Source organism: Oncorhynchus masou, unplaced genomic scaffold, assembly GCF_036934945.1.
Source record: "Oncorhynchus masou masou isolate Uvic2021 unplaced genomic scaffold, UVic_Omas_1.1 unplaced_scaffold_1039, whole genome shotgun sequence".
Taxonomy (NCBI): domain Eukaryota; kingdom Metazoa; phylum Chordata; class Actinopteri; order Salmoniformes; family Salmonidae; genus Oncorhynchus; species Oncorhynchus masou.
In genome coordinates, this window is record NW_027000090.1 from 170,198 (window position 1) to 192,500 (window position 22,303).

Consider the following 22,303-nt stretch of genomic DNA (forward strand, 5'->3'; position numbering starts at 1 on the left):
CACGGGTAAGGGTAGGGTAGGGCTGGAAGGTCACAGGTAAGGGCAGGGTAGGGACTGAAGGTCACGGGTAAGGGCAGGGTAGGGACTGAAGGTCACGGGTAAGGGCAGGGAAGGGAGTAAGGGGTCACGGGTAAGAGCGGGGTAGGGACTGAAGGTCACGGATAAGAGCAGTGTAGTGATGGAAGGTCACGGGTAAGGGCAGGGTAGGGACAGAAGGTCATGGGTAAGAGCAGGGTAGGGCTGGAAGGTCACGGGTAAGGGTAGGGTAGGGCTGGAAGGTCATGGGTAAGGGTAGGGTAGGGCTGGAAGGTCACGGGTAAGGGCAGGGTAGGGCTGGAAGGTCACGGGTAAGGGTAGGGCTGGAAGGTCACGGGTAAGGGCAGGGTAGGGACTGAAGGTCACGGGTAAGGACAGGGTAGGGACAGAAGGTAATGGGTAAGGGCAGGGTAGGGACTGAAGGTCACGGGTAAGAGCAGAGTAGGGACTGAAGGTCACGGGTAAGGGCAGGGTAGGGACTGAAGGTCACGGGTAAGAGCAGGGTAGGGACTGAAGGTCACGGGTAAGGGCAGGGTAGGGACTGAAGGTCACGGGTAAGGGTAGGGCTGGAAGGTCACGGGTAAGGGCAGGGTAGGGACTGAAGGTCACGGGTAAGGACAGGGTAGGGACAGAAGGTAATGGGTAAGGGCAGGGTAGGGACAGAAGGTCACGGGTAAGTGCAGGGTAGGGACAGAAGGTCACGGGTAAGTGCAGGGTAGGGACTGAAGGTCACGGGTAAGAGCAGAGTAGGGACTGAAGGTCACGGGTAAGAGCAGGGTAGGGACTGAAGGTCACGGGTAAGGGCAGGGTAGGGACTGAAGGTCACGGGTAAGAGCAGGGTAGGGACTGAAGGTCACGGGTAAGGGCAGGGTAGGGCTGGAAGGTCACGGGTAAGAGCAGGGTAGGGCTGGAAGGTCACGGGTAAGGGCAGAGTACCAGCATACTGATAGTTAAGCCTTCATCAAAACAACTCACGTTAATATCAGCAGCTGTGTTATTATAAATAAAAGCTATAGTACTCTAGGAATCAAATAAATATTTGCTGTTAATGTTGTTTTTTGCCAGCAACACGAATGTGTCAATGTGAATTCTGTCTTTATGTGATGTAATTGGTTTTTACTGAAAAATGTGTTCAAATGCTTTACCTGTGTAAAAGGCTTTGTTATCCTGCTGGGATGATAGCAGTTCTACCTTGTAATGCGTCTGTGATGTTGTTGTTCCTTGTGGGTTAACCGAGCTACACAGACACTAACACAAAAAAATAAGCCTTTCATTTACTGCTGTTGTTCAAACGCTACTGAGGTTAGTCTGACTTCACTGTCACGGCTCTCGTTGTGGGAAGGAGGAGCGGACCAAAATGCAGCGGAGTTTTGATTCATTTTATTAAATACTGAAACTATACACGATAAACTAACAAAATATCAAACCTACAAAAAACGAAAACAGCCCTATCTGGTGCAAAACACAGAGACAAGAACAATCACCCACAAACACACAGTGAAACCCAGGCTACCTAAATATGGTTCCCAATCAGAGACAATGACTAACTCCTGCCTCTGATTGAGAACCATATCAGGCCAGACATAGAAATAGACAAGCAAGACATCCAACATAGAATGCCCACTCAGATCACACCCTGACCAATCAAAACATAGAAACATACAAAGTAAACTATGGCCAGGGCGTGACATTCACATTGTTTTATCTGCATTTGACAGGTCATTCGAGCTTCAGTAAGTTAAACTTGTGAGGTGGTTGTAGACTGTCGAATTGTACAACATGTTGATTGTCAGATGCACTAACAAAGAATAGCATTCTGATATTACCAAGGGAATTAGTTTTCAATAGAACTTGTAGAATATTCCAGAACACGTGTGTGTGTTCTGGAATATTCTACAGGTTCTATTGTAAACTATATATATATACACAGTACCAGTCAACAGTTTTGACACACCTACCCATTCCAGGGTTATTCTTTAGTTTTACTATTTTCTACATTGTAGAATAATAGAAATAACACACATGAAGACATCAACACTATGAAATAACACACATGGAATCATGTAGTAAATAAAAAGTGTTAAAAATAAGCAAGGTAGGGGTGTTATACAGAAGACATCCCTATTTAGTAAAAGACCAGCTCAAAAAGAGAAACGACAGTACATCATTACTTTAAGACATGAACTTTGAAAGTTTCTTCAAGTGCAGTCGCAAAAACCATCAGGCGCTATGATGAAACTGTCTCTCATGAGGACGGTACCACAAGAAAAGGAAGACCCAGAGTCTTCTACAATGTAAAATAAAATCAAGTTAAACCCTTGAATGAGTAGGTGTCCAAAATGTTGAATGATGTTGTATAGGTAGACACACACACACGCACGTTTCGTACCGTGTAGGCCATTCTGTTTGAGTAGCTGATAGACGGACCTCGTAGCCTGAGGGTCTAATGACGAGCTTTGTTGTATTAACCCTAATGGAATACAGTCTACACTCTATGGCGGCCTCTCAAATGACCCTATGGGCCCCTGGTTAAAAGTAGTGCACTATAGAGACTAGAGCTGTCTTTTGGAATGCAGTCCTTACCTCGGCCCAGAGGAGATGGGTTGTCTACGTCCGCTGGATGAACGCTTGGTAATTAAGTACAGGTGTGTTAAAAGCTTGGTAATTAAGTACAGGTGTGTTAAAAGTAATTAAGTACAGGGGGTTAAAAGCTTGGTAATTAAGTACAGGGGGTTAAAAGCTTGGTAATTAAGTACAGGGGGTTAAAAGCTTGGTAATTAAGTACAGGGGGGTTAAAAGCTTCAGTATATCTGTCAGGTTCTTTGAGACGGCGGGGCGGTGAAAGTGAACGGAGGGACAGGTTGAATTGATGACATTCTCCATCACCCCGTTATTGTGACCTTGACAGGAGTGGCGTGGAGGAGCCTCGTGTCGGTCTGGGGGCTTGGAGGCAGCACAGTGAATCCATCCTTCACAGTAACCCCCCCCCCCCCATGGTACCACTGATGGAAATGTGCATAGCTCTCTCAATTTGTCTTATTGCATTGCTGTGTTTGGTATTTTCCGTGTGGGAACAGCTGGTGTTTTGAACTGAAAGGAACACACCCACACACACAAACCCACACCCAGACACGTATTGTAGGAGACAGTGCTTGGGAACAGAGTCTGTCTGTTAGTGCTCCGACTACACTCAAACACCCGCTGTTCTCTAACTACACTCCAACACCCACTGTGGTCTAACTACACTCCAACACCCACTGTGGTCTGACGACACTCCAACACCCACTGTGGTCTGACGACACCCCAACACCCACTGTTCTCTAACTACACTCCAACACCCGCTGTGGTCTGACGACACCCCAACACCCGCTGTTCTCTAACTACACTCCAACACCCACTGTGCTCTAACTACACTCAAACACCCGCTGTTCTCTAACTACACTCCAACACCCACTGTGGTCTGACGACACCCCAACACCCACTGTTCTCTAACTACACTCCAACACCCACTGTGGTCTGACGACACCCCAACACCCACTGTTCTCTAACTACACTCCGACACCCGCTGTTCTCTAACTACACTCCAACACCCACTGTGGTCTGACGACACTCCAACACCCACTGTTCTCTAACTACACTCCAACACCCACTGTGGTCTGACGACACCCCAACACCCACTGTTCTCTAACTACACTCCAACACCCACTGTGGTCTGACGACACCCCAACACCCACTGTTCTCTAACTACACTCCAACACCCACTGTGGTCTGACGACACCCCAACACCCACTGTTCTCTAACTACACTCCAACACCCGCTGTTCTCTAACTACACTCCGACACCCGCTGTTCTCTAACTACACTCAAACACCCGCTGTGATCTAACTACACTCCAACACCCGCTGTTCTCTAACTACACTCAAACACCCGCTGTGGTCTGACGACACTCAAACACCTGCTGTTCTCTAACTATACTCAAACACCCGCTGTTCTCTAACTACACTCAAACACCCGCTGTTCTCTAACTACACTCAAACACCCGCTGTGCTCTAACTACACTCCAACACCCACTGTTCTCTAACTACACTCAAACACCCGCTGTTCTCTAACTACACTCAAACACCCGCTGTTCTCTACCCACTGTTCTCTAACTACACTCAAACACCCGCTGTTCTCTAACTACACTCAAACACCCGCTGTTCTCTAACCACACTCAAACACCCGCTGTTCTCTAACTACACTCAAACACCCGCTGTTCTCTAACTACACTCAAACACCCGCTGTTCTCTAACTACACTCCAACACCCACTGTGGTCTGACGACACCCCAACACCCACTGTTCTCTAACTACACTCCAACACCCACTGTGGTCTCCAACACGTTCTCTAACACACCAACACCCACTGTTCTCTAACTACCTCAAACACCCGCTGTTCTCTAACTACACTCCAACACCCACTGTGCTCTAACTACACTCCAACACCCACTGTGGTCTGACGACACCCCAACACCCACTGTTCTCTAACTACACTCCAACACCCACTGTGGTCTGACGACACCCCAACACCCACTGTTCTCTAACTACACTCCAACACCCACTGTGGTCTGACGACACCCCAACACCCACTGTTCTCTAACTACACTCCGACACCCGCTGTTCTCTAACTACACTCCAACACCCACTGTGCTCTGACTACACTCCAACACCCACTGTTCTCTAACTACACTCCAACACCCGCTGTGCTCTAACTACACTCCAACACCCACTGTTCTCTAACTACACTCCAACACCCACTGTGCTCTGACTACACTCCAACACCCACTGTGCTCGAACTACACTCCAACACCCACTGTTCTCGAACTACACTCCAACACCCACTGTTCTCTAACTACACTCCAACACCCACTGTGCTCTGACTACACTCCAATACCCACTGTTCCCTGACTACACTCCCAACACCCACTGTGCTCTAACTACACTCCAACACCCACTGTTCTCTAACTACACTCCAACACCCGCTGTGCTCTAACTACACTCCAACACCCACTGTTCTCTAACTACACTCCAACACCCGCTGTTCTCTTACTACACTCCCAACACCCACTGTGCTCTGACTACACTCCAACACCCACTGTTCTCTAACTACACTCCAACACCACTGTTCTCTAACTACACTCCAACACCCACTGTTCTCTAACTACACTCCAACACCCGCTGTTTTCCAACTACACTCCAACACCCACTGTTCTCTAACTACACTCCAACACCCACTGTTCTCTGACTACACTCCAACACTCACTGTTCTCTAACTACACTCCAACACCCACTGTTCTCTAACTACACTCCAACACCCACTGTTCTCTAACTACACTCCAACACCCACTGTTCCATGACTACACTCCGACACCCGCTGTTCTCTAACTACACTCCAACACCTGCTGTTCTCTAACTCAAACACTCCAACACCCACTGTTCTCTGACTACACTCCAACACCCGTCTAACTACACTCAAACACCCACTGTTCTCTAACTACACTCCAACACCCGCTGTTCTCTAACTACACTCCAACACCCGCTGTTTCTCTAACTACACTCCAACTCAAACACCCGCTGTTCTCTAACTACTCCCCGCTGTGGTCTAATTATACTCCAACACCCCTGACTACACTCCAACACCCACTGTTCTCTAACTACCCACTGTGGTCACTCCAACACCCGCTGTTCTCTAACTCAAACACCCGCTGTTCTCTAACTCTACCAACACCCGCTGTTCTCTAACTCCAACACACTCCAACACCCGCTGTTCTCTAACTACACTCCAACACCCGCTGTTCTCTAACTACACTCCAACACCCACTGTTCTCTGACTACAGTCCAACACCCGCTGTTCTCTAACTACACTCCAACACCCGCTGTTCCCTGACTACACTCCAACACCCACTGTTCTCTGACTACACTCCAACACCCGCTGTTCTCTAACTACACTCCAACACCCGCTGTTCCCTGACTACACTCCAACACCCACTGTTCTCTGACTACAGTCCAACACCCGCTGTTCTCTAACTACACTCCAACACCCGCTGTACCCTGACTACACTCCAACACCCACTGTTCTCTAACTACACTCCAACACCCGCTGTTCTCTAACTACACTCCAACACCCGCTGTTCTCTAACTACACTCCAACACCCGCTGTTCTCTAACTACACTCCAACACCCGCTGTTCTCTAATTACACTCCAACACCCACTGTTCTCTGACTACAGTCCAACACCCGCTGTTCTCTAACTACACTCCAACACCCACTGTTCTCTGACTACAGTCCAACACCCGCCGTTCTCTAACTACACTCCAACACCCGCTGTTCTCTGACTACAGTCCAACACCCGCTGTTCTCTAACTACACTCCAACACCCGCTGTGCCCTGACTACACTCCAACACCCGCTGTACCCTGACTACACTCCAACACCCACTGTTCTCTGACTACACTCCAACACCCGCTGTTCTCTGAATAGCGTGTCACTACCAAGCAGTACATAACAGCTGCTCAGACCTTTTCAACAGTGTTTTCAATGTGCTGCAGCATTAAAAGTGGAGGAGGGAAAACGTCACAGCGACACTCAAACACAGTTTCGACCCAGTTTTAGTGACATGATGTGATTATTATTTTGTGTATTAACGACAGTTAGAAGCGGGAACACAGAGGACAAGAATTGCGTTAGCATTCGCAGTGTAGAATCACCACCCCCACCCGTTATAGAGGAACACACTTAACTAAAAGCAGTAGTGTATGTTGAAGCGAGTGTGTTTCTCTTGAGCGGGTGGGGAGGTTATATTGTTGTGAATGAGTTGAAATATCTCTGGTATACAGAGAATAGACTGGTTACATGTGCCGAATACAACAGTGAAATGTTTACTTACGAGCCCCTAAACAACAATGTAGTTATAAATATATATACTGATCAGAATAAGAGATAAAAGTAACAAGTCAATAAAGAGCAGCAGTAAAATATCAATAGCGAGACTATATACAGGAGGGTACCGGTACAGAGTCAATGTGGAGGCTATATACAGGGTGTTACGGTACAGAGTCAATGTGGAGGCTATATACAGGGGGTACCGGTACAGAGTCAATGTGGAGACTATATACAGGGGGTACCAGTACAGAGTCAATGTGGAGGCTATATACAGGGGGTACCAGTACAGAGTCAATGTGGAGGCTATATACAGGGGGTAACGGTACAGAGTCAATGTGGAGGCTATATACAGGGGGTACCGGTACAGAGTCAATGTGGAGGCTATATACAGGAGGGTACAGAGTCAATGTGGAGGCTATATACAGAGTCAATGTGGAGGCTATATACAAGGGGTACCGGTACAGAGTCAATGTGGAGGCTATATACAGGGGGTACCGGTACAGAGTCAATGTGGAGGCTATATACAGGAGGTACCAGTACAGAGTCAATGTGGAGGCTATATACAGGGTGTTACGGTACAGAGTCAATGTGGAGGCTATATACAGGGGTACCAGTACAGAGTCAATGTGGAGGCTATATACAGGGGTAGGGGTACAGAGTCAATGTGGAGGCTATATACAGGGGGTATTACTGTACAGAGTCAATGTGGAGGCTATATACAGGGGTACCAGTACAGAGTCAATGTGGAGGCTATATACAGGGGGTACCAGTACAGAGTCAATGTGGAGGCTATATACAGGAGGTGTACCGGTACCAGAGTCAATGTGGAGGCTAAATACAGGGGGTACCGGTACAGAGTCAATGTGGAGGCTATATACAGGGGGTACCAGTACAGAGTCTATTGATTAACTGTTCAGTTGTCTTATGGCTTGGGGGATGCTGTTTAGAGAGTATCAGCAGTGTAGAAGGTGATGGGGGGGTAGCTGTTGATTAGCTGTTCAGGAGTCTTATGGCTGTTTAGAAGCCTCTTGGACCTAGACTTGGCGCTCCGGTACCGCTTGCCGTGCGGTAGCAGAGAGAACAGTCTATGATTAGGGTGGTTGGAGTCTTTTAACAATTTCTAGTGCCTTCCTCTGACACCTTCTGGTATAGAGGTGCTGGATGGCAAGAAGGTTGGCCTCGGTGATGTACTTTGCCGTTCACAATACCCTCTGTAGTGGCTTGCGGTCGGAGGCCGAGCAGTTGCCATATTAGGCAGTGATGCAACCAGCCAGGATATGGCAGCTGTAGAACCTTTTGAGGATCTGAGGACCCAGGCCCAATCTTTTCGGTCTCCTGAGGGGGATAAGGTTTTCTCGTGTCCTCTTCACGACTGTCTTGGTGTTGTTAGTTTGTTGGTGATGTGGACAACAAGGAACTTGAAGCTCTCATCCTGCTCCACTGCAGCCCTGTCGATGAGAATTGGGGCATGCTTGGTCCTCTTTTTCCTGTAGTCCACAATCATCTCCTTTGTCTTGATCACGTTGAGGAAGAGGTTGTTGCCAGGTCTCTGACCTCCTCCCATTAGCCTGTCTTGTTGTTGGTGATCAGGCCTACCACTGTATTGTCATTAATGATGGTGTTAGAGTCGTGCCTGGCCGTGCAGTCATGAGTGAACAGGGAGTACAGGAGGGGACTGAGCACGCACCCCTGACGGGCCCCCGTGTTGAGGGTCACCATGGTGGATGTGTTGTTACCTACCCTTACCACCTGGGGGTGGCCTGTCAGGAAGTCCAGGATCCAGTTGCAGAGGGAGGTGTTTAGTCAAAGGGTCCTTAGCTTTGTGGACACTATGGTGTTGAACACTGAGCTGTCGTCAATGAATAGCATTCTCACATAGGTGTTCCTTTTGTCCAGGTGGGAAACGCCAGTGTGGATTGCAATAGAGATTGCATCATATGTGGATCTGTTGGGGCGGTATGCAAATTGGAGTGGGTCTAGGGTTTCTGGGATAATGGTGTTGATGTGAGCCATGACCAGCCTTTCAAAGCACTTCATGGCTACAGACGAAAGTGCTATGGGTCGGTAGTCATTTAGCCGGGTTACCTTGGCGTTCATGGGCTCAGAGACTATGGTGGTCTGCTTAAAACATGTTGGTATTACAGACTCAGACAGGGAGAGGTTGAAAATGTAAGTGAAGACACTTGCCAGTCAGTGCATGCTCTGAATACACGTCCTGGTAATCCGTCTGGCCCTGCGGCCTTGTGAATGTTGACCTGTTTTAAGGTCTTACTCACATCGGCTGCGGAGAGCGTGATCACACAGTCTTCCGGAGCAGTTGGTGTTCTCATGCATGTTTCAATGTAATTTGCCTCGATGCAAGCATAGAAGTAGTTTAGCTCGTCCGGTAGGCTCGTGTCACTGGGTAGTTCTCGGCTGTGCTTCCCTTTGTAGTCTGTAATGGTTTGCAGGCCCTGCCACATCCGACGAGTGTCAGAGCCAGTGTAGTACGACTCGATCTTAGTCCTGTATTGACGCTTTGCCTGCTTGATGGTTCGTTGGAGGGCATAGCGGGATTTCTTATAAGCTTCCGGATTAGTTACCCGCTCCTTGAAAGCCCCAGCTCTAGCCTTTAGCTCGATGCGGATGTTGCCTGTAATCCATGGCTTCTGATTGGGGTATGTACGTACGGTCACTGTGGGGACGATGTCATCAATGCCCTTATTGATGAAGCCAGTGACTGATGTGGTGTACTCCTCAATGCCATTGGAAGAATCCCGGAACATATTCCAGTCTGTGCAAAAAGCAGTCATAGCAGTGATAGCAAAACAGTCCTGTAGTTTAGCATCTGCTTCATCTGACAACTTTTTTATAGACCGAGTAACTGGTTCTTCCTGCTTTCATTTTTGCTTGTAAGCAGGCATCAGGAGGATAGAATTATGGTCAGATTTGCCAAATGGAAGGAGAGGGAGAGCTTTGTACATATCTCTGTGTGTGGTTAGAAATTTGGTAAAACAGATTTAAGTTTCCTTGCATTAAAGTCCCCGGCCACTAGGAGCGCCACCTCTGGGTGAGCGTTTTCTTGTTGGCTTATGACGTAATACAGCTCATTCAATGCTGTCTTAGTGCCAGCCTGTGGTGGTATGTAAACAGCTACGAAAAATACAGATGAAAACTCTCTAGGTTGATAGTGTGGTCTACAGCTTATCATGATAAACTCTACCTCAGGCAAGCAATAGACTTCCTTAGATATCGTGCACCAGCTGTTATCTATAAAAATACATAGTCCGCTGCCCCTTGTCTTACCAGACGCTGTTGTTCTATCCTGCCGGTACAGCGTATAACCAGCCAGCTGTATGTTGATATTGTCGTCGTTCAGCCACGACTCCGTGAAGCATGAGATATTTATAGTAGTAGTATATAGTAGATAGGAGATAGTTTTGAATATCCCGTTGGTAGTTTATTATTCCGCGTAGGTCATCGATTTTATTCTCCAAAGACGTTTGCTAGCAGAATGGAAGGAAGTGGGGGGAGGGGTGGGGGACATTAAGTAAGCATAGTACCCTATCTCTAGTTATGCAACTTTAAGCGCTGTATCTCATTCAAAGGGATGTGAGCAGCAAACGATGTGCTTGGAATTATGTGCTTGGAACGTGCAAACCATTTCTGTTTTCATTTCCAGAGGGGAGTCAATCAGCCAACTGTCTTTACAGTGCACTATTTATTATTTGAAAAAAATATAGAATTTTCAACATTCTTGTCCAACGATACTATTCCCTGTCGCTGTTGTAATTCCAGACATTGGTCAGATGCGTCCTCCTCACGGCAGCGTGACTCCCCAGAAGAACAGCAACCTTCTGGTCATCATCGTGGTCTCCGTCGGTGCCGTTACCGTGGTAGTGGTTGTCATAGTAGCGCTGATCTGCACCCGGCGCTCCTCCGCACAACAGAGAAAGTAAGTTGGACCTTCTTCTTCTCCTTTCCTTTTCTCTCATCCCCCCCTCTTTATAAACTCTCTTTGTTCTAGAGACGTAGGCACAGAACAGTTGAACCTCTGAGGAGATATCCCTCAGTTGGGCTGAGTCCCAAATAGTACTCTATTCCCATTAAAGTGCACAATTGTTATTTTTTTACACTACAGAAGTAGTGCACTGTTAGGTAATAGGGAGTCATTTTGGACACGCTTTTGGACTCTACTGCAGTTTGCTAATAGTTTATCTTCTCTCCTTTCCAACCCTTAGCTCTGGGATGACACTCTGTTAACACGTTACGTAAAGCATTCTGTTTGATATTTGCACAGTGCTAGTTATCTGAGAGGAGGGAGGGTGGGAGAGAGAGGGAGGGAGGGGGGAGGGATGGAGGGAGAGAGAGAGAGATTCCCTGTCTTGTTCTGTAAGTTGGACTTCTGACAGTACAGATCTTACACACCCTGCTATTAGTGAAGACCTTCTGATACTTTATTCATTAGATCCTTTCAACACCTGTGGGAGAGAAAGCAAAGCGAAAGTTCAGCTAGTTCGTTAGTGTGCGTGTGCGTGTGCGTGTGTGTGTGTGTGTGTGTGTGTGTGTGTGTGTGTGTGTGTGTGTGTGTGTGTGTGTGTGTGTGTGTGTGTGTGTGTGTGTGTGTGGTGTTCTTTGGATGCAACTCAGCATTCTTTGTCCTCCAAACACGACGAGTTGAGTTTTTAACAAAAAAGTTCTATTTTGGTTTCATCTGACCATATGACATTCTCCCAATCTTCTTCTGGATCATCCAAATGCTCTCTAGCAAACTTCAGACGGGCCTGGACATGTACTGACTTAAGCAGGGGGACACGTCTGGCACTGCAGGATTTGAGTCCCTGGCGGCGTAGTGTGTTACTGATGGTAGGCTTTGTTACTTTGGTCCCAGCTCTCTGCAGGTCATTCACTAGGTCCCCCCGTGTGGTTCTGAGATTTCTGCTCACCGTTCTTGTGATCATTTTGACCCCACGGGGTGAGATCTTGCGTGGAGATTATCAGTGGTCTTGTATGTTTTCCATTTCCTAATAATTGCTCCCACAGGTGATTTCTTCAAACCAAGCTGCTTACCTATTGCAGATTCAGTCTTCCCAGCCTGGTGCAGGTCTACAATTTTGTTTCTGGTGTCCTTTGACAGCTCTTTGGTCTTGGCCATAGTGGAGTTTGGAGTGTGACTGTTTGATGTTGTGGACAGGTGTCTTTTATACTGATAAAAAGTTCAAACAGGTGCCATTAATACAGGTAACGAGTGGAGGACAGAGGAGCCTCTTAAAGAAGAAGTTACAGGTCTGTGAGAGCCAGAAATCTTGCTTGTTTATAGGTGACCAAATACTTATTTTCCACCTTAATTTGCAAAAAAATCATAAAAAATCCTGCAATGTGATTTTCTGGATTTTTTTTTCTCATTTTGTCTGTCATAGTTGAGGTGTACCTATGATGAAAATTACAGGCCTCTCTCTTAAGTGGGAGAACTTGCACAATTGGTGGCTGACTAAATACTTTTTTGCCCCAATGTATAATAATAATAGATAAGGAAGTCAAGACCCGATTTCTCCAAATGCTTTTCCGCTAACATGTTTTATTGTTATACTTTTATATGAAGCCTGAATTTAATTATACCTCTTCTCTTTTACAGAAAGTGAAAAGATCAATTAATAGCGACAGTGACACATTGTATCAGATTACTTCCCAAGCAACGTCACGCTTCTCTGAGTCCTCGACTTTAGAAGGTCGTAAGCTCAGCTTCTGAACGTCATGGAGACGAACCAAAGATATTCCCATGTACATCAGAGTATATTATTTCCCATGTGCATCAGTCACGTCTTCTTCTGGCATTTTATCTCTTGTTTCTAGCCTAAAGCATCACGGATTTATGCATAGTTTTTGATCAGTATAATCAATCGCGAAACAATCGTGGCTTGCCACCTAGGTTGGGAACCCATAATCTAAAGTACCCTCCTCGCCCAGAGCCCTGTCCTGTTCCCTGAAGTAAACTCCCTCTCTCCATCCCTCAATGTCTCATGGGTCCATCTAACCTCTCTATCACGTCTCCCTCTCTCTTTCTTATACTCTCTCAGCTTTCTCTCTCTCTCCCCCTCCTTTCTCATAACCTTTTATCACTTCTAACTTTGTCTTTCTCTCTTTCTAACTCTCTCCCTCTCCCTCCCGTCTGTAGGAAGCGTGCCACCCACAGTACAGGGAAGAGAAAAGGTAGTCAGAAGGACCTGAGACCTCCAGACCTGTGGATCCATCATGAGGAGATGGAACTGAAGAACATGGAGAAGCCTGCCAGCGCTGCCCCCTCCGGACGCGATTCTCCCATCCAGGGTTCTATCCAGGATATCAGGTCTCAGTCTGTCAGTCACAGCCAATCAGGGAGCCAGATGGGCAGTAAGAGCAGCCACTCAGGTAAGACCAGGCAGATTGTTAGTGATGGTTAAGACAGAGTGTTTTTGGAATATGTCTTGACACCAATAATAGATGGTAACTAGTTATGTTGTCAACTCTTTGAAAACTTTCATGTTTCCTGCCTGTCTGTAGTTGTGCGGTCCATCAACAAAACAATACATTCTCGATTGTTTTTAAAGGAAAAAAAGCATCAGAAAAGGGAGAAGAAGGATAGGATAAACTGTCTCTGAGGGGGAAATTGTCACCTTCTGTTATCATCATTCTCTCTTTAAAAGTATCTCTTCACATTGAAGGTGGCTGTTTCTCTGTGATGTTGTTCATAATATCTCTGTTCATAATATCTCTGTTCATAATATCTCTGTTCATAATATCTCTGTTCATAATATCTCTGTTCATAATATCTCTGTTCATAATATCTCTGTTCATAATATCTGTTCATAATATCTCTGTTCATAATATCTCTGTTCATAACATCTCTGTTCATAACATCTCTGTTCATAATATCTCTGTTCATAATATCTCTGTTCATAACATCTCTGTTCATAATATCTCTGTTCATAATATCTCTGTTCATAACATCTCTGTTCATAACATCTCTGTTCATAATATCTCTGTTCATAATATCTCTGTTCATAATATCTCTGTTCATAATATCTCTGTTCATATAATATCTCTGTTCATAACATCTCTGTTCATAATATCTCTGTTCATAATATCTCTGTTCATATAATATCTCTGTTCATAACATCTCTGTTCATATAATATCTCTGTTCATAATATCTCTGTTCATAATATCTCTGTTCATAATATCTCTGTTCATAACGTCTCTGTTCATAATATCTGTTCATAATATCTCTGTTCATAACATCTCTGTTCATAATATCTCTGTTCATAATATCTGTTCATAATATCTCTGTTCATATAATATCTCTGTTCATAATATCTGTTCATAATATCTCTGTTCATATAATATCTCTGTTCATAATATCTCTCTTCATAATATCTCTGTTCATAATATCTCTGTTCATAATATCTCTCTTCATAATATCTCTGTTCATATTATCTCTGTTCATAATATCTCTGTTCATAACATCTCTGTTCATAATATCTCTGTTATACAAGACATAATATCTCTGTTCAATAATAGTTCATAATATCTGTTCATAATATCTCTGTTCATATAATATCTCTGTTTAATTTTCTTCACTAATATCTCTGTTCATAATATCTCTGTTCATAATATCTCTCTTCATAATATCTCTGTTCATATTATCTCTGTTCATAATATCTCTGTTCATAATATCTCTGTTCATAATATCTCTGTTCATATAATCTTCAACCTCCCCCCTCACGACTTCCTGGTTATTTTTAGATTCCCCCCTCATAAAAATATATTATTAATTTGATCTGTTTGCACTGTTTGCTGGAGGTGATTCAGCTGCCTTGGGCGCCGGATAGTCAAAGTGCTCCTCATTTAGAACCATTTCATTTCATGTGCCTGAAAGTACAAACTCCGCCTACCGGCGGTCCCTGAGTGCAAATCAAGTGCACCTATGGGCCCACTGCAGGGCCAATCAGATCGCTGTGTCTGCAGCTTCCACCAGCCCACATGGAAGTTGATGCTTTGGTGAGATTTAGAAACGTATCACTAGAGAACAACTGTGAACAAATAGAGCCGAGAGCTGCGGTTTTGTTTACGAGTGAATTGAATGTTTCAGATTTCATTCACCACTGTCAACCCTTTTATGAGCCATAAACTCCTTATTGAGGTGTTGTTATCATCGCTTGCGTCCTTTTTTTAATAAATATCAAAGAATATTTTCACGTTCTCCTGTAATAGGAGCAGCAGCTTGAATAGGTGCATGAGGCTGAAGTAATGAAGAGCCACTAGAGTTTCTCTGTCGTCTGGAAGACAGTGTCCCCCTTTTTTTGGTCGAACCAGAGGGATGATGAGAAGGAGCCTCTCTGCAACGAAAAACACATATGTAACATCTCTGCTGTAGCCTGCTGTATGTTCACTTTAATTCTCCCCTCTCATCTTCACCCAATACTAGATTCCGTGGTAATTGGAGCCAACTGCTATCTGGGGAATATTTCTAATATATATATATATTTATATTTATAATATTTATATATTAATATTGAATATCAGATATTGACTCTATTAGGCATGAAAATGGCTCACATTTGTTTTTTTTGTGCGGCATCCCTCAAAAAAAACGTTTTCTTGGTTTTCTTTTTTTGTTTTGTTTTTTTTTAAACCAAAATTACTTCAAATCATAAAGTTTGCCGACCCCTAAAAGGTTGCCGACCCCTGACGGTTGCCGACCCCTGACGGTTGCCGACCCCTGAAGGTTGCCGACCCCTAAAAGGTTGCCGACCCCTAATGGTTGCCGACCCCTGAAGGTTGCCGACCCCTAAAAGGTTGCCGACCCCTGAAGGTTGCCGACCCCTGAAGGTTGCCGACCCCTGAAGGTTGCCGACCCCTGAAGGTTGCCGACCCCTGAAGGTTGCCGACCCCTGAAGGTTGCCGACCCCTAAAGGTTGCCGACCCCTGAAGGTTGCCGACCCCTGAAGGTTGCCGACCCTGAAGGTTGCCGACCATTAAAGGTTGCCGACCCCTGAAGGTTGCCGACCCTGAAGGTTGCCGACCCCTGAAGGTTGCCGACCCCTAATGGTTGCCGACCCCTGAAGGTTGCCGACCCCTAAAAGGTTGCCGACCCCTGAAGGTTGCCGACCCCTGAAGGTTGCCGACCCCTGAAGGTTGGCGACCCCTGAAGGTTGCCGACCCCTGAAGGTTGCCGACCCCTGAAGGTTGCCGACCCCTAAAAGGTTGCCGACCCCTGAAGGTTGCCGACCCCTGAAGGTTGCCGACCCCTGAAGGTTGCCGACCATTAAAGGTTGCCGACCCCTGAAGGTTGCCGACCCCTAAAGGTTGCCGACCCCTGAAGGTTGCCGACCCCTGAAGGTTGCCGTCCCCTGAAGGTTGCCGACCCCTGCCTAGACACTGCTCGTCATTGGTTCAACTCCTTTAATTTAGACAGGTGGAATCCCAAAAATCCCCCAAAATAATCTTATTTACAAGGGATCCCTGAGTACAATAATAAAATGTCAACAAAACTTCAAAAATAGACAATACATACAATAATGATTTTCCTTCCAGGTGGAGACAACGATGAGGCTTCCAGCTGCATCTCAACATTAGAACGCTCTCTAGCTGACAGGAGGGCGACACGTACCAAGCTGTTGATCCCCATGGACTCTCAGCCAAGCAACACCAGTAAGTTAACAACACACACTGACCGCTAGCGTGCGTTAGTCAATCACGATCAGCCAGAATCCATCTCACAGAGAGAGAGAGAGCGAGAGAGAGACTCCACTGAGCTCAGATCAGAGATGTGGCTGGCAGGATGCAGACTCCTGAGTTGACAGGCCCTCTAACGGGAAGGTAGACTCATCTCCTGGATCAGTTATTACTGAACAAACAGTCTAATCTGGATTGTAGAATGAACATAGACAGTCTAATCTGGATTGTAGAATGAACATAGACCAACCGTCTAATCTGGATTGTAGAATGAACATAGACAGTCTAATCTGGAATGTAGAATGAACATAGTCAAACCGTCTAATCTGGATTGTAGAATGAACATAGACAGTCTAATCTGGATTGTAGAATGAACATAGGCAGTCTAATCTGGAATGTAGAATGAACATAGTCAAACCGTCTAATCTGGATTGTAAACTGAGCAGGTCTGGAGGGAGGCTACGGTTGTTGGATTCTGATTGGTTGAACCTTATTACTGGTTGAACGTGATTGGTCTCTCCGACCACACAGTCCATTTGTGAGCACACATCAGACAGCACGTTCCCATCCGGCACAACGACTACCATCCTGTGACATTGGGCTCACTGTGTCTACAGGGTACATACCCATTGTGTTATACCTGAGACCCTAGTGGGCATGCTCAGTAGTTACCTACCTGAACCCCAGTGGGCATGCTCAGTAGTTACCTACCTGAACCCCAGTGGGCATGCTCAGTAGTTACCTACCTGAACCTCAGTGGGCATGCTCAGTAGTGACCTACCTGAACCCCAGTGGGCATGCTCAGTAGTTACCTACCTGAACCCTAGTGGGCATGCTCAGTAGTTACCTACCTGAACCCCAGTGGGCATGCTCAGTAGTTACCTACCTGAACCCCAGTGGGCATGCTCAGTAGTTACCTACCTGAACCCTAGTGGGCATGCTCAGTAGTTACCTACCTGAACCCCAGTGGGCATGCTCAGTAGTTACCTACCTGAACCCCAGTGGGCATGCTCAGTAGTTACCTACCTGAACCCCAGTGGGCATGCTCAGTAGTTACCTACCTGAACCCCAGTGGGCATGCTCAGTAGTTACCTACCTGAACCCCAGTGGGCATGCTCAGTAGTTACCTACCTGAACCCCAGTGGGCATGCTCAGTAGTTACCTACCTGAACCCCAGTGGGCATGCTCAGTAGTTACCTACCTGAACCCCAGTGGGCATGCTCAGTAGTTACCTACCTGAACCCCAGTGGGCATGCTCAGTAGTTACCTACCTGAACCCCAGTGGGCATGCTCAGTAGTTACCTACCTGAGACCCTAGTGGGCATGCTCAGTAGTTACCTACCTGAACCCCAGTGGGCATGCTCAGTAGTGACCTACCTGAACCCCAGTGGGCATGCTCAGTAGTTACCTACCTGAACCCTAGTGGGCATGCTCAGTAGTTACCTACCTGAACCCCAGTGGGCATGCTCAGTAGTTACCTACCTGAACCCCAGTGGGCATGCTCAGTAGTTACCTACCTGAACCCCAGTGGGCATGCTCAGTAGTTACCTACCCATCACACTCCTGATAGCCGTGTCACAGCATGGGATCACCACACACACACACACACACACACACACACACACACACACACACACACACACACACACACACACACACACTGTGGTCTCTCACTCACACTGCAGGGTACTGCGATGTCTCACGTCCCTTCCACCATCAAGAATCTTCTCAGGGACCCTGAACAGGGACACATTTCAGTTGGCTTCGTTCTTCCAGGGGTTCCTCTGAGAACCGTTGTCTGGATTGTCTGATTATGAACGATGACGATGATTATTTCTGTTGATCTATATACTGTAGATGGCATATCCTCTCTGTCCGTGCTTTAAGCAGACCCTCGTCAGGGCAGCTCGTTAATTACTGTGCAGTAATGTGTATTGTAGCCCTGAACACCTTGTTTGTTGTTAAAACACACAAGAGGCCAAAGGAGGAGGTTACAGATGTGGGTTTTGACGTGAGATGTATTAGCCAAGGATGAAGGAATGTCGTAAACACCGTAGTCCTTTTAATTAGACCACAGGTCAGACAGAAACGCATCGTAATTAGAATGTTCACATAACACAGTGACATCAATTAATCTCACTAATATCATTTTAATTGGATTAATCATCTGGGACTGACTCTGTAGACCCATTTAATGCTAATCTCATAATCTGATAATCAGGTCAGATTATGACCTCTTCTCATCAGAAATATGAGGTTGCAGCAGTAAAACAGTGAGAGGGGTCCTCTCCTCTACCTCTCCTCTCCTCTACCTCTCCTCTCCTCTCCTCTACCTCACCTCTACCTCTCCTCTACCTCTCCTCTACCTCTCCTCTCCTCTACCTCTCCTCTACCTCTCCTCTCCTCTACCTCTCCTCTCCTCTACCTCTCCTCACCTCTACCTCTCCTCTCCTCTCCTCTCCTCTACCTCTCCTCACCTCTACCTCTCCTCTACCTCTCCTCTCCTCCTCTACCTCTCCTCTACTTCTCCTCTCCTCCTCTACCTCTCATCACCTCTACCTCTCCTCTCCTCCTCTCCTCTCCTCTACCTCTCCTCTCCTCTCCTCCTCTACCTCTCCTCTCCTCTACCTGTCCTCTATCTCTCCTCTCCTCCACTACCTCTCCTCTCCTCCTCTACCTCTCCTCACCTCTACCTCTCCTCTCTTCCTCTCCTCTCTCAGTAAAAGCATATACACACACACACACATATATATACACACACACACACACATATATACATATATACACACACATACACACATATATATATATACACACACACATACACACACATATATACACACACATACTCCTATATCCTATATATATATATATATATATATATATATATATATATATATATATATATATATATATATATATATATATATATATATATATATACACACACACACACACATACCCACATATATAATATATATATATATACACACACACATACACACATATATATATATATACACACACACACACATACCCACATATATAATATATATATATATACACACACACATACACACATATATATATATATACACACACACACACACACACACACGTACACATACACACGTATATATATATATATATATATATATATATATATATATATATATATATATACACACACACATACACATACATATATAAAGCCTCTAGTCATCTCCTGTAATGTCAGTTCATTAAGGAGAAGGAGAAGACAGGAGAAAATAGGAGAGGAGAGGAGAGGTAGAGGAGGAGAGGTAGAGGAGGAGAGGAGAGGTAGAGGAGAGGTAGAGGAGGAGAGGAGAGGTGGAGAGGGTAGAGGAGGAGAGGAGAGGTAGAGGAGGAGAGGAGAGGTAGAGGAGGAGAGGAGAGGAGAGGTAGAAGAGGAGGTAGTTGAGGAGAGGAGAGGTAGAGGAGAAGTAGAGGAGAGGAGAGGTAGAGGAGGAGAGGAGAGGTGGAGGAGGAGAGGAGAGGAGAGGTAGAGGAGGAGAGGAGAGGGAGGAGAGGAGAGGTGGAGGAGAAGTAGAGGAGAGGAGAGGTAGAGGAGGAGAGGAGAGGTAGAGGAGAGGTAGAGGAGGAGAGGAGAGGTAGAGGAGGAGAGGAGAGGTGGAGGAGAAGTAGTAGAGGAGAGGAGAGGTAGAGAGGGAGGAGTGGAGAGGTAGAGGAGAGGATAGGGAGAGGTAGAGGAGGAGAGGACAGGTAGAGGAGAGGTAGATGAGGAGAGAGAGAGGTAGAGGAGGAGAGGAGAGGTAGAGGTAGAGGTAGAGGAGGAGAGGAGAGGTAGAGGGAGGAGAGGAGAGGTGGAGAGGAGAGGTAGAGGAGAGGTAGATGAGGAGAAGAGAGGTAGAGGAGGAGAGGAGAGGTAGAGGAGAGGTAGAGGAGGAGAGGAGAGGTAGAGGAGGAGAGGAGAGGTGGAGAGGAGAGGTAGAGGAGAGGTAGATGAGGAGAAGAGAGGTAGAGGAGGAGAGGAGAGGTAGAGGAGGAGAGGAGTGGAGTGGAGAGGTAGAGGATAGGGAGAGGTAGAGGAGGAGAGGACAGGTAGAGGAGAGGTAGAGGAGGAGAGGACAGGTAGAGGAGAGGTAGAGGAGAGGTTGAGGAGGAGAGGACAGGTAGAGGAGAGGTAAAGGAGGAGAGGAGAGGAGTGGAGAGGTAGAGGAGAGGTAGAGGAGGAGAGGACAGGTAGAGGAGAGGTAGAGGAGAGGTTGAGGAGAGGAGGAGGGAGAGGAGAGGTAGAGGAGGAGAGGTAGAGGAGGAGAGGACAGGTAGAGGAGAGGTAGAGGAGAGGTTGAGGAGGAGAGGAGAGGAGTGGAGAGGTAGAGGAGAGGTAGAGGAGGAGAGGAGTGGAGTGGAGAGGTAGAGGAGAGGTAGAGGAGGAGAGGAGAGGAGAGGAGAGGAGTGGAGAGGTAGAGGAGAGGTAGAGGAGGAGAGGACAGGTAGAGGAGAGGTAGAGGAGAGGTTGAGGAGGAGAGGAGAGGAGTGGAGAGGTAGAGGAGAGGTAGAGGAGGAGAGGAGTGGAGTGGAGAGGTAGAGGATAGGGAGAGGTAGAGGAGGAGAGGAGAGGTAGAGGAGAGGTAGAGGAGAGGTAGAGGAGAGGTAGAGGAGAGGAGAGGTAGAGGTAGAGGTTGAGGAGGAGAGGAGAGGAGAGGTAGAGGAGAGGAGAGGAGAGGTAGAGGTTGAGGAGAGGAGAGGACGCCTCTCACTGTTTTACTGCTGCAACCTCGTATTTCTGATGAGAAGAGGTCATAATCTGACCTGATTATCAGATTATGAGATTAGCATTAAATGGGTCTACAGAGTCAGTCCCAGATGATTAATCCAATTAAAATGATATTAGTGAGATTAATTGATGTCACTGTGTTATGTCAACATTGTAATACAATGTGTTTCTGTCTGACCTGTGGTCTAATTGTTAGAAACCGACTACAGTACCAGTCAGAAGTTTTGACACACCGACTCATTCAAGGGTTTTCCTTCATTTGTACTATTTTCTACGTTGTGAAATATTGAAAAAAAAAAAAACTACGAAATCATGTAGTAACCCCAAAAAATATATTTTATATTTGTAATTCTTCAAAGTAGCCACCCTTTGCCTTGATGACAGCTTTACACCTTCTTGGCACTCTCTCAACCATCTTCACCTGGAATGCCTTTCCAACAGTCTTAGAGTTCCCACATATGCTGAGCACTTGTTGGCTGATTTTGTGGTATCTCAAATATAAAATATATTTAGATTTTTTTTAACACTTTTTTGGTTACTACATGATTCCATATGTGTTATTTCATAGTGTTGATGTCTTCACTATTATTTTACAATGTAGAAATAGTACAAATAAAGAAAAACCCTGGAATGAGTCGGTGTGTCCAAACTTTTCACTGGTTCTGTATATAAATGTATACAGCTTGCTGGTGTTAGCTAGCTGAACGGTTAGTGTTGTCTTTTCACTGGTTCTGTATATAAATGTATACAGCTTGCTGGCGTTAGCTAGCTGAACGGTTAGTTTTGTCTTTTCACTGGTTTTGTATATAAATGTATACAGCTTGCTGGCTTTAGCTCGCTGAACGGTTAGTGTTGTCGCTCGCATAACAGGCTAGCTAGCTAGCTTAATTTCTACCT

The 22,303-nt window shown here is 46.1% G+C and overlaps 1 protein-coding gene across 1 annotated transcript in view; it reads left to right on the top strand.

The window, feature by feature from the left end:
- Positions 1–22,303, top strand: part of LOC135528809 (netrin receptor DCC-like) — a gene marked incomplete at its 5' end in the record, with an annotated part of 225,105 nt that overhangs the window by 169,161 nt on the left and 33,641 nt on the right. Inside the window, 3 exons of the mRNA XM_064957865.1 lie at positions 10,731–10,887; positions 13,108–13,340; positions 16,504–16,620. Coding sequence (XP_064813937.1) covers positions 10,731–10,887; positions 13,108–13,340; positions 16,504–16,620 — 507 coding nt within the window. The remainder of the gene's footprint in view (positions 1–10,730; positions 10,888–13,107; positions 13,341–16,503; positions 16,621–22,303) is intronic.